Here is a 16,794-nt window from a genome sequence, read left to right as displayed (position 1 = left end):
TCTATTTCTCCAAACACAAAGTAAAAGAACTTTCATCACTTCGAAAATAACGAAAGTATTTTTATCTCAAGGACGAGCAATAGTTGATAGGACAAATATCAAACACAGAGGGTTTCAGATAAAATCACTTTCATTCTGTCAGACTGGAATACGACATATGTCAGACATATCCGGGTGTCGAACACATATCGATATCTTTTCCCTTCACTAAACTAAAATAAGTACACATTCTTGTGGTGTTTCTGTCATTCTGATGTATTTCATTGTTTGTTATGAACTGAAAGAATGTTATTTGAGAATAGATTTGTGAATGAGGTTTTGGATGGATGAGTTTCAGTGCAAGATTTGTTCGTAGTTTGGGAATCTATTACAATAAAGAAGTCGCGGTTGCCTAGTTGATATAGTACTAGCTGCCTGTCAGTTATGAATGTGAGAGTTCGATATTCCATGTCAGACCAGTTCCAATATTATTTTTCTAAGTTATACTTTCTATGTATGAAAGTTCTCGAACACCTATGACCGAGTAATGCTGAAGTAAAATATTTTGAGGACACACAATTTTTAATAAGTCCAGTAGTTCCTGAGATTATCGCGTTTGCTTGACAGCTCCCTAAATAATTAAACCCTACGCACTATCACAATAATCTCGTAGATTTCACATCCTACCGAAAACTCAAAACTACCAATACCAACCTTCCTCAAATATCCGAAATAACATTACACTCTTATCTCACAAACACACGAAGTTTACGTTAACATTCCTATACTATTAGTGGGAACCCAAGGATTAGGGGCGACCACGAAAACTGTATCCTAATTCCTTCAGCAAACGGCCATTCATATGTTTATGTAAATAAGCAAGACTTGAGGTTCCTTAAGCGCTCTTCAGAGCTCTGCAGGGTAAGCCTTGGCGTCCCTTGTTGCTCTCCTTATGTCTAGTCTTAGAAACTGAGAGAAATGTCGACTTGTGTTTATAGTTATAGTTTTGCAAAGGATATGTTGGTTTTCGATGTGTCGTTATGGTAGGTTTTATGGCGTTTTTATTTAAATATTAGTGTTATGTTGGTCAAATGCGAGCCTATTGTCTATATAAAAAACCTTGTTTTGTAAAAGAACTCTTTTCGACAGAAAAAATAGTTTGGTTCTTACTACAACGCAAGTGTGAGGGTTTTTATCATCATCATCATCATCATCAGCCTATCGCAGTCCACTGCTGGACATAGGCCAGAGGGTTTTTATACTCATTCATTAAATGCATATGATGTGTTCTTTAGTTATTATAATTATGAATGGTTATGATGTCCATTTTGATAAAAAGAGCAGTTTATTTAATCTAGTCCCTTTACCACTTAAAACCTTACCTTTACGTATATTTATCTAACAGAATTATTAATTTGAAAATGGGTTCCCAAAATAGGTCATAAAATGTTGTAGTTCAAGGGCTGCCCCTAGGTCTCAATGTTAAGATAATAGAGCTAATGTGTTTGCTTAGGCTGGGTAAGCACGTTATAATTTTTGCGGCTCAACGATGTAGGAAGGGTGTTTGAGAGCAATTTACCCAAATTACTACGGTTATGTATTACTTTCTACATACGTTGGATTTATGTTTGGATAAATTATTATTATAGATACACTGTAGTTGAGGCAAATATCAACTTTTTGAAAGTTTTTATATGTCAAAGCCATTTCAATATCATAAACGTGGCTATACCAGCATCGTTATTTATTTATATGATTTGAAAAACACTAAAATTCTACTACACCAGTTAAATCCATCATACCCATATACAACCGCACCAATCACAACCACAGTCTAAAAAAATCCTCTCACACCCCACTCCATATAACCAGTTAACCAACGGCGCCCAGACACACTGCACGCCAGACAGTTTAAACTACGTAGCGGTTATTGATGCGGCCGTGATGCGCTGAGTAATGGCTGAACTTCTGCCTGCCCCCGAGATGTGCCGCTGATTTGTGGACGCTATATTTCATAGACTGTGGCTGAATGGTGTAAGAGAGTAGAATTGGCGAGTGTTAGTGAAGGCAAAACAATTATTAATGAAGAAGGATCGATGTAAATAGGCATGAACATAATAGATTACATTGATAGATACAAAATGCAAGAATAATAAAGTCCGTGGCAAAAAGTTTTATTCTGTGCCTTCGTAAACTTGAATGAACTAACAATACAGTTTTGTTTCTTAAAATCGACATTGAGCTATCGCGCAAAATGGCCGTCACAGTTAAAGAGCTATGTAGGTCTAATGAAAAACATGTTGCTTACCTAGTTAATGTAATCGCAAGATAAAATCTCAACTACAGCATCGAAACTGGACACTAACCCTTCTCTACATAATAGGACCCCAAACATGACAAGACACAGAGCATTTTATATTACTTGGCAACATTCCAAGTTCCTGAACTGAACAAATCGCTGTCAGTTTATCACTCAGCTTCGCCTAGATTGACCTACAGTTATTAGCAAAGTTTATCATAGTTCAGTTGAATCATTTGTTTTGCTGAAGGAGAATCCTGATATGCTAGTTTGGTATTCTCGGGGTTTTCAAGATTGCTTAGTTTGTGAGCCACTTAATCTAATGGTTCTTGGAGTAAAACAGGCAAAGATTTTAGCCGTATTTAGAAAGCACTCTTGTTTTCGAGTTTCAAAAACAGATTGTATTTTGAAGATTGCCGTTTTGGGCAAGCTCAGCAAACTTGACGAGGCTCTGATTATTGAAAACGTGACCAAACTTAAAGCGCCTAATATAATATAGCTGATCTCAAAAACTACAGCACTTAGATATTATCAAAAATTACACAAAGTAAATTCTATGGAACGTTTAGTAAACCAAACCGCAGACGGGAATAACTCCATATATACCATTCAATTAGTCGATATCAAAATACTGTAGGATATAATGGCAACAGTACTTTGGAATTCATAAAGCCTAAGCAAAGTTAATAACGAGTAAGCGGGTCATTGGTTGAATATCGACAGACATTGAGCCGGGATAAACTGATGTTCATTAGCTAGATCACGTGAAAGACAGACATATGATTTGTATATTAGGTATATCAGTTTCCATGAAATTTGGTACAGAATATTTGGATTCATTTGTTGAAATTATACGCGGAAACGTTAGCATTCAAGCTTAGTAGTGACGAGAAATGACAGGCGTGCAGTTTCAAGTGAAATTCATGCTACACTTATGTTTTAAGTAACTCAATTACCATCCCATATGTCATTTTGTCAACTCAATTAGTAAGTGCGAGTAGGATAGTTTAACTGGACAAAAATAACAAAAGTTCACCAACACCATAGACGTCCGTTTTTTTCTTATTAAAACTATTGTTTACTTTGAAACTTGAACGTGAAAATTTATATTAACTAATGTTTTAAGGAAACCAAACTTTGTGGTGTGGGTGCAGTTGGGCCTAAAATAATATCGGAACCCGAGGTAAGTTTTACTTCGATCAGTACACTAGAAGTGTATTCAAGTGTCGGTATTCCTGGGGCCTATAAAATTAATGCACCCCACTGCCCTTACTTTTTTCAGAGTATCTTCTTTATATTACGTGGACGATATTACGACCAGCCGCATATAATTCCTCACTTCAGACTGTCTAAGATTCATAATCGGGAATCAATAACATGAGTCAAGTCACCATCAATATAGTACCTACTTCGTTGTTTGGGGTATATGAAAATTTTCAAAATATTATTTTGATATTTGACGCCCTCTCGCATAAATACATAAGATCTTACCAATAGGGAAATCTTCAGGATAAAGGAGAAGAATAATTGAATATAACGATAGGCGCTTCTTCCCCACAGTTTTTTTTTTATTCGAGTATTTGTTACGAGTTCACGTAGAGTTTAACAATCGGGGTGCATTCGTAAGAAGATCCTTGGTCTAAGGGAAGATGTATGTTGATATTTTATTGAATTTATTGACAGCATTTTGGATGCAAAAATTGTTTGTTATTCTTGGATATTGCTTTAGTCATGGGTTTTGCCTCTTTGTCAAAAATATTGAACTGAATTATTTACTAGTATTGATTTAGTAGATACTTTAAACTCCAAGTAAAATGTTTTAATTTCACATAGGCCATCCCAGGCTCTTATGAAAAGTCATACTAGTTGCATTCGATTATTTAGGGAAGAGGCGATATAGAATACTTTTATTCGAACGCGTGAAGTAGCTCCTATACAGCGGAAGCTGGTCTTAACATACACCATTCTGTTCGTCATCCCATTCAACTTAACCCCTTAAACAAAAGAGCATGCCTACCACGACAGGACCCATCAACCCTTCAGTTGCCATCATCCGTTGTCATGACAACGACGTACAATCACATGATCCTATGACCGTCTTCAAACGGACGGATCCTGATGTTCTGCTGAACGAAAACAATTTGTCCAATGCCATAAGATTTACATAGATGGAATGCTAGAGGAATTTGAGGGTTTCGGTCTTGTGGTATGAAAGCTGGTTAATTTATGGAGATTAAATGTTCAGGGTATTTTTTTAATATTTGGTTGGATTATTGTTTAAGAATAAGCAAATTGTCAGGAGAGGTTGGTTTATTTTAAGTTGGGCGAACTTAGCAAGATATAGCTTCGGAACTATTTCGGCTAGCATAGTTTTATGTAGACCCAAAATTTTGAAACTTTGAAATACCTTACAAAATACAACAATATAGCGTTCCTTAAATAAGAACACTATACTGCTTTATAAGTACCAGTTAAAATTTCTAATGACTCATTTGCAAGAACGTGCATTGTTGGAAAATTTATACTTTTGAGTAAAATGGGCCATTTTGTGCTTTCAAAATGTAATATTTTATTACAGCGACGAATGCAAAATGCTTCGCTATTTAACTTTATTGCTGCGTTAAAATATCTGCACGGACTTTCAAAGTAATGTGAATGTAATAAACTCTGACTAGGTTATGAGTATTACTTACGACTAGATTGCTCCGTCACTTTTTCCTAAACACATATTATATACTTCTAGCTTTAAGCATATTACGTATAATTTTGAGCGCTATTCTGGTGAATGTACGCCATGTTTTTTTTAAATATTATACTGACATTTGAGGACACGAACTTCTAAATTTTGAGCCACGATTCATAAATACAACTTTGTCGTTTCTATTCAAAGAAAACTAAATAGGTAATAAGTTCAGCTCTTCTGTCAGCTGATTTCTTTGTGATTCCCACTTGCTCAAATACTGAAGCTAGACTATCCTTTTCTATCGACATTATATACCATCTCATATTAAACAACGGTGGGTTTTAATAATCTGAGTAAACTCTAAGACCCACTAATTCCCTGTCATTACATTTCCCAATCAAATATAGCAAAACTTCACCAGCTCGCATGATAGCCACATGTTTCGCCATTACCCCGGTCGAACGAGCAATGATAATCCGGGCACGTCTCACGGGATACGAGTGAGATCATTTGTAAAGCCCAACAAACGTTTGTGTTGCAATGACGATGTGTTATGTCCAGGGATGGATTAGGGAACCTAGAGGCCCCTGACTGTGTAGGCTTGTAGTGGCCTAGTCAGAAAAAATAAGGTAATATTTTTTTTAGACTAAAGTATGAAACATAACCCTTCTTGGAAGGTGGACAAAAAACCCTACTGACTTCGATATATTCGACATTTTATCATCATCATTATCCATCAATCATTATATTATTCATCGCTTTAGAAGACAGTGTCTTGAGGGAAAACAGCGATTTGTATGTTTAGTTGAAAGTTTTAATTTTAGCTCTAAGTATCTCGGTTGAATCTTTTCCATTATTGGAGCCACAAAAATATGCGAATTTTTTTATCTGCGAGGCCCTAGTTCCGGGTTTTCTCCTAGCTTGTTGGGCGAGTGGGGCCTGTAGTAATCGTTTATCCATCTGCGCGGTTAATCCGCCACTGTGTTATGTTACCTTCCGACTATGCTTTGTTTGAAACATGTCTGTTCAGGGGTTGTAATGTAATGGTGATCTATCATCTTGATTAGGTCTGTTTTGGAATACAGATGTATTTCCTGATACGAGTACTATGACTATCTTGTGAAAGTAACTTTTCATTTTGGAAACGACTTACCTAATATTTTTTTCCGTATTCTATAACAATTTTAATCCTCAGTTTTAATTGCTTCGTCTTTGTTTTCATTCATGTCGTTTTACAGCCAAACAAAAAGGTTTGTATTAAAAAAGTTTCTGCCAAATCACACACAGTTTTTGTAGCCCAAACTCCAAAAAGCCTTACTTAAAAAAATTACAATATCGTCGTTCTAATTTGTACAGTTTGGCCAATTTGTGCTCGGAGATTAGGCTTGTTATAAAAAGTATTTATTAATGACGCCACCGGGCTTTCTTCAAATACTTTTTTTTCTGTAAAATCTCTGAGAAATTGAGTTAAGAGACGCACGCGTGCTCTTGAATATTTTAACGGAACTTTGTCGGGGAGATTTGTTTGTTTCCCTTTATTTTTATTGTTTAGCATCGTCTGGAAGAGACAGGATTTTTTGTTCTTGTTATAATAAATGTTTTGGTTAATTATATTTGCTGTTTTTACAATTAATTTGAGTTTCACTTTGAGGAATGGGTTATGTTCCTACTGTACCTATCTAAGCAAGTTGTAAGAGCATACCCGTACCAAAATTGATTAAAAGTAAAACACATCTAAGCCAAAACTCACTTCAAAAGTTCTGATACCACTAGCATACATTTATAACACCAGTGCCCAAAGAAAATCTATTACATCTCTGTTTAACCCCCCAAAACCCACGCCATGACCTTTTTCAACGAAAACCCAACAAAATCCCCAATTTGAAGCCAGTAGGAACCTTTATTAAAACTATTATTAACAGCGAAATTTACTTGCTTAATTTAAATTGCTCGTTTGCGTTCACGAAATTCCGCGTGTATTAAATGTAAGACGGTTTCTGCGAGACGTTTATTTTCCGGAAAATTCCGGTTAGAACCGGTGAGAGGCGCTTCGTACCGGAACGTAAATGTGAAACGTGACAAGTGTGTACGTGACCTTAGTATGGTTGTAATAATATGTTGTAATAACTAGTTATGGGTTGCCGTAAACTTTGATGGGATGATGTATTACCTGTTACTGTGATGAAGGATAATCAGGCTTCCAGAATGGCTTGCTAGCTATTTCACACGGTTTTATTTGTATTCTTTGAGAACTTATAAATGCGGATAAAAAAAGAAATGTATGACAGTTTATTATTTGTGTTTGAATATTTTTATACTTCATGAAACATTCTCATTTCCTCATGTCTCGTGTTTACTGTGTATCAATGTAATATGGCAGAAAACAATCATAATTTCACAATTACAACCCCGAAATATAGTTTAAAAGCAGCTGTTGTCTTCCAATTCAGGAACTTAATGTTCAGTCTATAGTCGTTATTTATTTGTTACAACAAAGTGTTATAAAAGACAATCCCAACAGCGAAGTCTGGCTGAAGTCTTTCACGAACTTGAAAATTTATTTCTTCTGACAACGCCCATGGGAAATGATGAGTTATCTTTGTCGTACCAAAGTTTATTTTCAGCAACAAAAATCTGCACTAATATTTTAAAAGAGTTTTTAGCTATAGGTATTCCTTGATTTATTTAAAGTAACATAGACGTGTGAATGTATAAGCAAAATGGTCTAGAATTCAAATGTGAAAGAACATACCGTATAGAAATCGCGTTGATTATGCAAATGCTATATGAAATGGCACCATGCAGAATCATACTCTACGGTACAACGAGCCGGAATTACTCTGATTGTGTTCCACCACGCGTAACATGTACAAAGGCAGAAAAATCATGAAGCCTCATCTTTGGTAACTTTTCCCTTTTGTGAATTAATGGGGAATCAATGGGAATTCCTTTGTCAGGCAACAGGATGTCTGAGTTCGATAATCAAAGTGATGGGCTGCTTTGACAGAGCGAGGTTGTATCGAAATGTATGTCGAATGTCGATGAAATGGTTTGGGGTCCTCAGGGGACTATAATCGGACCACTGTTATGTTTATTATAAAATGAAGACAGAATTTTTGGGTTTTATACTTTATTCAAGCGTCTGGTACATAGTTTACTAGGTTTGTAAGAAAAATTACACAGATCTATAGCAAACACGAGAACAAAACCTTCCTAACACAGTTTATTCAAACTTGACTGAATAAATTTCAGAGTTCTCGCATAAAGAACACAATATCAACGGAACCATTGTTTAAAAGCAATTCGTTTTTATTATTTCTCTAGAAGAGCATTGAAGGCTGGGGAGTTACGCGAATTTTTCAAATAAAGTTACGCTTACATCTGAGTGGCAAGTTGGAATGGAAACTGAATATTTTTCAGTGTTTTTTAAAACCGCAGCTGGACTTTGTTTTAGTTTGCGATAGTTTTTAACTTGTCGCGTTGTGTGACATCGTTTGTGTTCGACGCTTTATCATTGGGGTTTCAGAAACGAGGGCAGAGCGTTTTGTGTTTGATTGGAATCTATTGTTTTGACGTCGTCATTATTTCCTTTGAACAAGACCTAGAATATAGTGGTTTATAGAAGTCCGTGGCTAAGTAATAGATGCGCCGATCGACGGATTAAAAGGTTAAGCAACGGTTGGCGCGGTCGGTCCATGGATGGTCGAATTTCTTGGTATGGCTATTTTCGGAAAAAGTGATAAATTGATGGGTTGTGGCTGTCATATGAGCATCTTTGGCAGTTGTTATGACATCGGATGTTAAATAAGAATGTAAAACACTGGTATTCAGCTACATCCAGTGAGCCTGAATGGCCCAACTTGTTAAAAGGATAGACAGACCATCGTTTATAAAATTTGTGTTTTTGCTTGTTTCAGGCGGAGCAACGCGTGCGAGGGCGGTTTGATGGCGCGGTGACGCAGCATGCGCCGCGTGCCGCTAGCCGCGCTCTTGCGCGTCATCATCATAGCAGGTATGGACACAATATTGTTGGTAACACCACAACCACCTTATTTTTGGAGGGATGTGACCCCGCTGTGGGGGTATCGCACTCTTACTGACTAAAACCTATCATTTTCCTTCTGGAGCCCACACTATGCCGAGGCCATGGTAACTATTTCGTACAATCTCGCAGCCCAAACGACCCACCTTGGGGGGAGTCCGGCCCTGGCAAATGCTTCCTGTATCATACTCTACTCTATGTAGGCTGTAACTGCAAGAAACACTCGCGTACTTTGTTAGCAGCTCTAGCGTCATTTTTGTCAGGTCTAGGTAGACCACTAGATTTTGCTGGTGGCCCTTTATATAAGCCAGCTGGCCAGTCGTAAAAATAGCTGAACGGTTTAGGTTTCTTCCCCATCTTGAAGAAGCTAATATGATAATATGCCATACGCATATAGCTTATTGCAATAAAAAGACTATGTATTACTAAAAGATTTTATTAAGTCGAGCCTCCATTCTAGCGATTAACACGTTCAACCAAACAAACAAGTTCTTAAGCTTTCTAAAGAGTATGAATATACATATTTACATAGACTTAAGTACCATCTAGTACCAGCTCGCAGCTAAATTAATGTGTCTGTCCCGCCCAGAGTAGTTAGTGTCAATACAATATGTTATGAAGACGTTAAGGCTACAGACGGCTGTCTTGTTGACCTCGAGGTTATAGTAAGGTTACTGCGATTAATTTTACGTATTAGGGCACTTAATTATATCGAGGTCTTTCGATATTGGAGAAAATCGATGCTTATACGAATAATTGGAAACGATTGATTTAAAATTTAAATTCTTTCCATTTGGATAACCTCCGAAACTTCTTTCTAAACCTTTTGCTGTCAAGACCGCATTATGAAGAAATAGTCTTCTAAAAAGTAAACTGTTCTTCGAAAAATTATATGTATAGGTAATAATGATTTAATGAATTGTTGAATTTCAAGTATATTGCAGGAACACACCAAGTTTACCAAAACCAGTCCATAAATACAGAGACCTAACTAATCAACAGAGGGACCCAGATTTTATAGTTTCCCAAACATCAATGTCTCTCAATATTTACAGCCTGTGTTGTTACCATTGTTACAACGAGATTAATCAGCACCGCTACGTATTGGGGACATCTCTAGGGAAATTTGTTCTGAATAACGTTACCTAACGTAAGAATGGAAGGTGATTTTATGAGCTTCAAGCCTCCTCACTGATTTATGACTATGATAAGCTGGAGATTTTTAGGGTTCCGTACCTGAGAAGGAAGAAACGGAAGCCTTGTAAGGTCATTATCTTGTCCCTCTGTCACGACACTAGGTATATTTCGTGAAATGCGCGTGAGGTATCGAGTTTGAGTTTTGTCGATTGGGTAAAAGGGTACAGTCCTTTTCTAAGGTTTATTCTACCTATGATTTCATCTTGTCTGGTCAGCTATTTTATAACGTTGCTGTCAGTTTACTCCGAGACGAACCTTCGCTTCCCTCTCTAGACATTTAATTTTATAATCACCAATTACCCCGTTCTAACTTGACCATTGTGAAATTCTTAACAATACACAATTAAGTTTAATTCAGCGCAGTTTTCTCCATTTAAAAAGATTTACAACATCTCGGCATTGTCAGTTCATTTCGTGCCCAAATTAAATTTACAGTCGTAAAAGAAATTGTTATTTCCTTGGTTGAAAGTCTTACCATGAAGAGTCAAAGACTTCATACGCAGTTCATTTTTGAGAAAAAAAAAGTTCTTATTATTATTTTGCAAAATAAACTTATTTATTACCAAAAGCCGTGTTGTTCGATAGCTGGGTCATTCAGGTCACTTAAGCGGTATGAATAACTCCATTTAATAAGTAGAAGAAGACAGATAGGCAGTAGTATCATCTAAAATAATAGCACAAGTGTAGAAAAAAAAATGCTCATTTGTAAAAAAACATAGGGTTAGACTGAGAGGTGATTTCAACATAGTAGCAGCTAGTAGTAGTAGGTATTAAATCCTTTGTATCTTTTAGTGTTCAACCTCCAAGTGTAAGACCCATAGTTACGCATCCCATTGAAGTTCATTATAAACGTTATTCATTTACCTCTAAAGGGGAATAATTAGAGTGGTTACAAATATAACGCCGGCTAAAGCTGGGAGTAGGTAGAAACACCGCATTAACCCGCATTTGCATTTAATGGCAAAATGTATGTAAATTCTGATGTACGGTGTATCACGCCTCATGAATGTTGAATATTTTTCAACGTTTTTTGGAGGTTAACGTTTGTTTGTGTTACTAGAAGTGCTTTTATTACAGATTTATTTTAAGGTTTAGAGTCTAGTCTGTTTAAAATTTCAAAAATACTTATGTAGTGTCAGTATATTTTATTATATTTTTACGTGAAAATTGCTGAACCATGTTGTATGAGTTGCCGAAACATTTGGAATTGGCACCCAGGAAAGTCTAGAAATAAGAAGATACTGCTATAAATAATTATATAAATAACGAATGCAGTGTTCTGTTCTACAATGACTAAATTATTCCCATGCTTTATATCAGAATTACAAATTAAAGTTACATGATAAACCCATTAGTGTTTGATTACTTATTAAACTACGAATTAACTTCCTCCTGAAATAATGATTTATTGTTAAATAATTAAGAGCATTGCTGATACAATATTCATTAAGCTTAATATGCTGTAATGCACTGAGAGACTACTACTTATAAATTAACAAGATTCCGCCAGCGGAATCACCCGCATCCCTTGAGAACACTCCGTTGACAAAAACTACTTCTGGATAAGGCTTTAAAACAGGAAAAAATTTCAAATCGGTCCAGTAGTTCCAGTTGAGATTAGAGCTTTCAAACAAACTGACAAACTATTCGAAATTCATTTATCAAAAGAAAGACGGATCGGTTGAATTTTACAAAAATATGTCGTTTTTATCAGCACCATCATTTTCCACTTTGTAGAAAATACTTGAAAATATCTAGACGAATATAACCACAAGCCACAAGTTACTTTTAACTTTTCTTAGCTTAGCTGCATCTCTGTCGTTGTCGCTCTAATGTCAAATTACAACGGTTAGACAAGGACGAAAATATCCTAGCCAATACAAAGTATGGTTTTATCGTCATTGAAAACTACATGAAAAACAAAGTTTGGTCGTATTGTCCACGGAGAACAAAATGAGTGACGGAGGTTCCAGAACGGAAAATCTCCTAAGAAATTAGCGCGCCAAAATGCGGGTGTGCGGGTGATGAGGAACGTTGCTGTTTTTGTCCTTGTACGCCTTCTTTGGAACTTTCTCATTTCCTGCAATACCAAAAATCGTTGCCAGATGTCTCAAAGAACGCGTCAAAGTCCTCGTTAGTTGACCTAGAAGAAGGCTCCTTACCTACCTTCCTCATGGCATCTCCGCTCATTCCATACTCCGTGCTTTGTTCGTATTTTCCTAGCGTCCTTTGTTTTTGTAATTAGTGTACGTGAAATTGGCTGTTAGGTTTCACTGTCACGATTCAACTGTACGTGTGTCCGGTTATACGAGTCCAAATACGGTTTTAGATTATTTTTATTGAGCTAGCTTTTGTCTGGTTTGTAGCTTACAATGTTAAGCTGGAATGAGCCTGTTTTAAGTAGATTATATGCGTGTTTTTATTGTGGAATGTAAAAATAATGCTATGGATAAATGTGACGTCATTGTAACGAAATAACATTTTATTCACGGAGAAAGGCTTTTACTACAATACATTATTTTAAAGAACGCTATAAGGTCATCGATGAGTTAATTAAGGTTTAATACATACCCCTATTTTACTTTAACCTTTTTGTCCGCAGGCGGCGCTAATTTCGTCAATCCCTACGTAAGCGAAGACAGAGTAGACCTCAACCAAGTATGGGTGGAGATACCTTCAACCCTCGTGGCTTTGGGGGGAGATGTCCACATCAGGGTTCACGGCACATCAGGCGGAGGGCTCAAGGTCCGCATCGCTCGAGAAGACGATGACGGACGAGCTCTCCTCGCCACCATGCCTCTAGCACTCGACGCAGAGAACCGCATGACCTTACCTTGCGGCTACTTCTCAAGAGGAGGCACTTACTACCTAGAACTTATATCAGATAAGGATCCATACTTACCAGACTATGACAACACGACAGAAGTCAAAAGGAATATTGACAACAAAGTTAAGAGAGATGTCAGTGATGGGAGTTTAATGGAGACAGGAGACAGCGTTGTGAAATCCTGGAAATTTGACGTCATGTGGCCGACGGCGAACTTGGATGTGACTCCAGAACAGATTCAGACGTACCCTGAGAGACAGGTGATGGCTTTACTGGAGTTTCCAAGGGTTGTGTGCACTCCAATTGAGTCGAGTGCAGACTTTTGGCTTGAGTTGCTGTATTGTGGACATTCGAGCGGTGGCGCGGTGCTATGCGATGGAAAGAATACCAGCTCGCATGCACATGTTTTGTATTCTGAACAGGTGAGAAGAATATTTTATTATGCACTTTTTACTAGCCCTAAGTTTGACTGTACATAATGAGACATAAAGACGTGCTTGGGAACTAAGCAGGTATATTGATGAATTTTTGTATGAAATCTCTATTATATTTTACATTCAGCTGAAAATGTTCACACTAACATTTCTAGAATTTTGCTCTTACCTATAATAGAACACGTTCGTAGTGTCAGGTAGCGACGGCCGATAGCACTCATGTGAACGTAGAATTTTGGAAAATTTTAAACGAAAAGCCTTTGTTTCGTTGTAGCTTGTAATACGATTTTTATGATCCTGTGTCGGGAATTTTAAGCTTAGCTTAGTTTTGCCTTTTGAAGCTCGCATTTTAATTTCACACTCATCACTGTTTAGACCAGTAAGAGACTTTTATATAGGTATATAACCTATATAAAAATATATATTTAGGTTTATTTGATTAAGGTGGTCATAAAACTATAGTCCTATAGACCACACCCCAAATAGCTTGATACCTAGGAGGTAAAAAAGAACATAGACCCAAAAGCATGCAATATCATATTTATAATTATGTTCTCTCCCAAATAGTCGCCAGCAGGTTCAACTTTTGAACCCTGACCGGGCTTATACTATCAAGATCTAGAATAGCCACTATCTGAGCTCACCTTACAGAACAATTTTTTCATTTACATTATATTTAACATCATTACTAAGGCCGTTCCTCGTTTCAGATGCACGGGTTCCCAGGTCGTCGCACGATGACCCTGCGTTGTGAACTCTTCGGCCAGGCGGGGGACTACGCGCTGACCCTCAGGCCGGCAGCCGCAGCCGGGCCGCAGGATCTGGCCACTGCTTTTATTAAAGTAAGTTGGTTTTGCTTCTTCTTCTTTTTGGCGAGTCGATGGCAGACGAATGGAACTGTTGAAATTGGTGATATTTTTGCAAGAATACTTTTCTAAGGACTGAGAGAGGGTATCCCAACTAGTTTATATACCTGATGTATCAGGCCCACAGTATTTGCGCATTTTAAGACCTTCTGAACTAACGATTTGTATACCATAAATCGTAGTAAAATTAACCTCTTTATCTAACCTTATTTATATAACCTACAGTCTGACAGGCATAAAACAATCCTGCTTCTAAACTCAATTTTCTTTATTCTTCCAACGTCAACGGTTTTTAATTATTTGTGAAAAATGTTTGTAGGAGGTAATCAAAATGGAACCTCGTCCGACTTCCACTCTCATAAAAAGGCTTTTCAAATGAACACCTCCATAAATATTTACAGAGGCACAGGCTACCAGGGTAGCCATGCCCCCGGAGTTTAGACGGAGTGTCTCAATATTGATCTGTGTTTAAATTAACTTTGAGCTTTGTTTTTTAAAAATTGTCGTTGTTACCTTTCCTTTTTTTTATGAGATCTAATTAGATTTGTTAAATCCTTTGTCGTTGAAGTCTTTTTTGTACCTATTTCTCAGAGGTTAAAGAAATTAAATCAAAGCATAAAATAATGTAAGAGGGAAAATTTACTGAAACAGACAATTGTCTGTTTCAGTAAATTCTGCTAGCTTAGCTTGTCCGAAGTTGGCTACTATTGACTTCATGATAGTCCAAGGTTGGGGATGCTAAGTTATTTTAAGGCAAAATTGTTACATTTTATACAATGTCCCAGTTTTCCACTCGTATTATGGTGACACGAACCTGTACATATTTTATTGAACACCTGGCGAGTGATGTATGGAGATGGTCCGTAATACCCACACAACTGAACGAAGGATATCTGATAGATATTGATAGCTTAGCCGAAGCTTTGTGCTTAGATTGTGATGCACTATCATGACGTGAATAGGGGATCAAAGTTTTATTAGTTGTCTTTTTATGATGGGTCTTTACTAGTGATAAAGATGAATTTTACTGTGGAATACTTAGAAGCTGAAGATTAGATGCCATTTATGAGAAAATCTATTAGACCGCTATAAGTAATCGTGGTAGGTAATCGACGTTTAGTCTTGTCTGATCTGTGTCCTGCAACACAGGTTTCTTTTTGTCAGACACGTGGGACTGCTAGGGATGATGTTAATTGAATATGTTCGTGTAGTCACACTGTCATGAATAAGTAAATTATTTCAAAGGCTGGAGTAATATAAAGCTCCTTAAATTCATAAAATTATTAGAAATGGATGTACAGAATAACTGACTAACCACACAAAACGAGTTCTTTGAAATCTGTAGCTGCAACAATGGCTGTGAAAATAACATCGGAGTTTCTGGGAATAAAATCTGAAAACTTCAAACCCAGTACAGCTTTATTATATAAATCTCCAGCGAAACCATTGTTAAAACAATTCCACGAAGTTGTTTTTGCTTTTCTATTGATAAAAGATCATGGTGCCTAATTAAATGAACATCAAATCGAAGACTACGCTTGATCAAGCAAACATGGACAACAGAAATCTTTAAACAAAATATTATAATTATCTTATTTCAGTCTTTGTTTGAAACAAATCAAGCGTGAATTAACACGAAAGTATTTTATTTGATGCTGCCCAATCTGAGCTCGGTTCTTCGAAATGTTGTACAAAAGTTGTTCCTAAAATATTATCTACTCCTTCATTTAGCTCGTTTGCTTTATACTTTATTATGAAGAAGTCTGTTTTGATGTAAAAGACGGGTTTTATATTATCAAATAAATCCATAAGGTTTTAGTTACGCTGATCATGCTTCTAATTGTTAGAGCTGACAGCCGAAACAAAATATACGCAGCCGAGTTGAGAACTTTATTAGGAAGTATGTTAAAATATCTATGAAATTCGTATTTAAATGATTTTAATAATTTTGTTAAAAAGAGCCATGTTACATAGATCATGATGATATAGGTATTGCTTGATGTAGTAGGTGGTGAAGCAGTCCAGAAGTTTCTCTAAATAATTTCTTTAACCGGGAAGAAGTAGGCGAACAAGTACATATTGTACGTTATTTCTTTTTTTGTTATCATCAAGATGAGTGGAAGGAAAATGATTATATTTTACAACTGCCATTACACAAAGTTCGGTGTTACAATCTACATAAAAGTTTATGTATTGTGTAATAAATGGCTCTGGTTTTAAGTGTTGTATTCCATTATTGTGAGTCGACAACATTTTTTATGGCGCAAATTTTATCTGTGGCCTGTGGGGCAAATTTTTGGAAACTTCTCTTTTAACAAAAGTGTTGCTTTAATGAATGGGTGTTTACGAATTTACTGTTTATTTGATATTCAGTTTTATGAGTACTTTTTGTGGTATTATGGCTAAATGGTACGATGATTTTATTCAAGACCTATCACGCAACAACGCAATGTATACAAAGGGCCAT

At 36.6% G+C, this 16,794-nt stretch overlaps 1 protein-coding gene across 3 annotated transcripts in view; it reads left to right on the top strand.

Moving 5' to 3' along the window:
* LOC135117104 (uncharacterized) overlaps positions 1 to 16,794 on the top strand; it is a 219,203-nt gene that overhangs the window by 180,629 nt on the left and 21,780 nt on the right. For all 3 annotated transcript variants that reach the window (XM_064035538.1, XM_064035539.1, XM_064035537.1), the window contains 3 exons: positions 8,879 to 8,973; positions 12,803 to 13,449; positions 14,172 to 14,303. In XM_064035538.1, the coding sequence (XP_063891608.1) occupies positions 8,925 to 8,973; positions 12,803 to 13,449; positions 14,172 to 14,303 (828 nt within the window). In that variant the 5' untranslated portion in view covers positions 8,879 to 8,924. The remainder of the gene's footprint in view (positions 1 to 8,878; positions 8,974 to 12,802; positions 13,450 to 14,171; positions 14,304 to 16,794) is intronic.

This window comes from Helicoverpa armigera, chromosome 7 (assembly GCF_030705265.1).
Source record: "Helicoverpa armigera isolate CAAS_96S chromosome 7, ASM3070526v1, whole genome shotgun sequence".
NCBI lineage: Eukaryota > Metazoa > Arthropoda > Insecta > Lepidoptera > Noctuidae > Helicoverpa > Helicoverpa armigera.
This window is presented reverse-complemented; position numbering and strand designations above follow the sequence as displayed.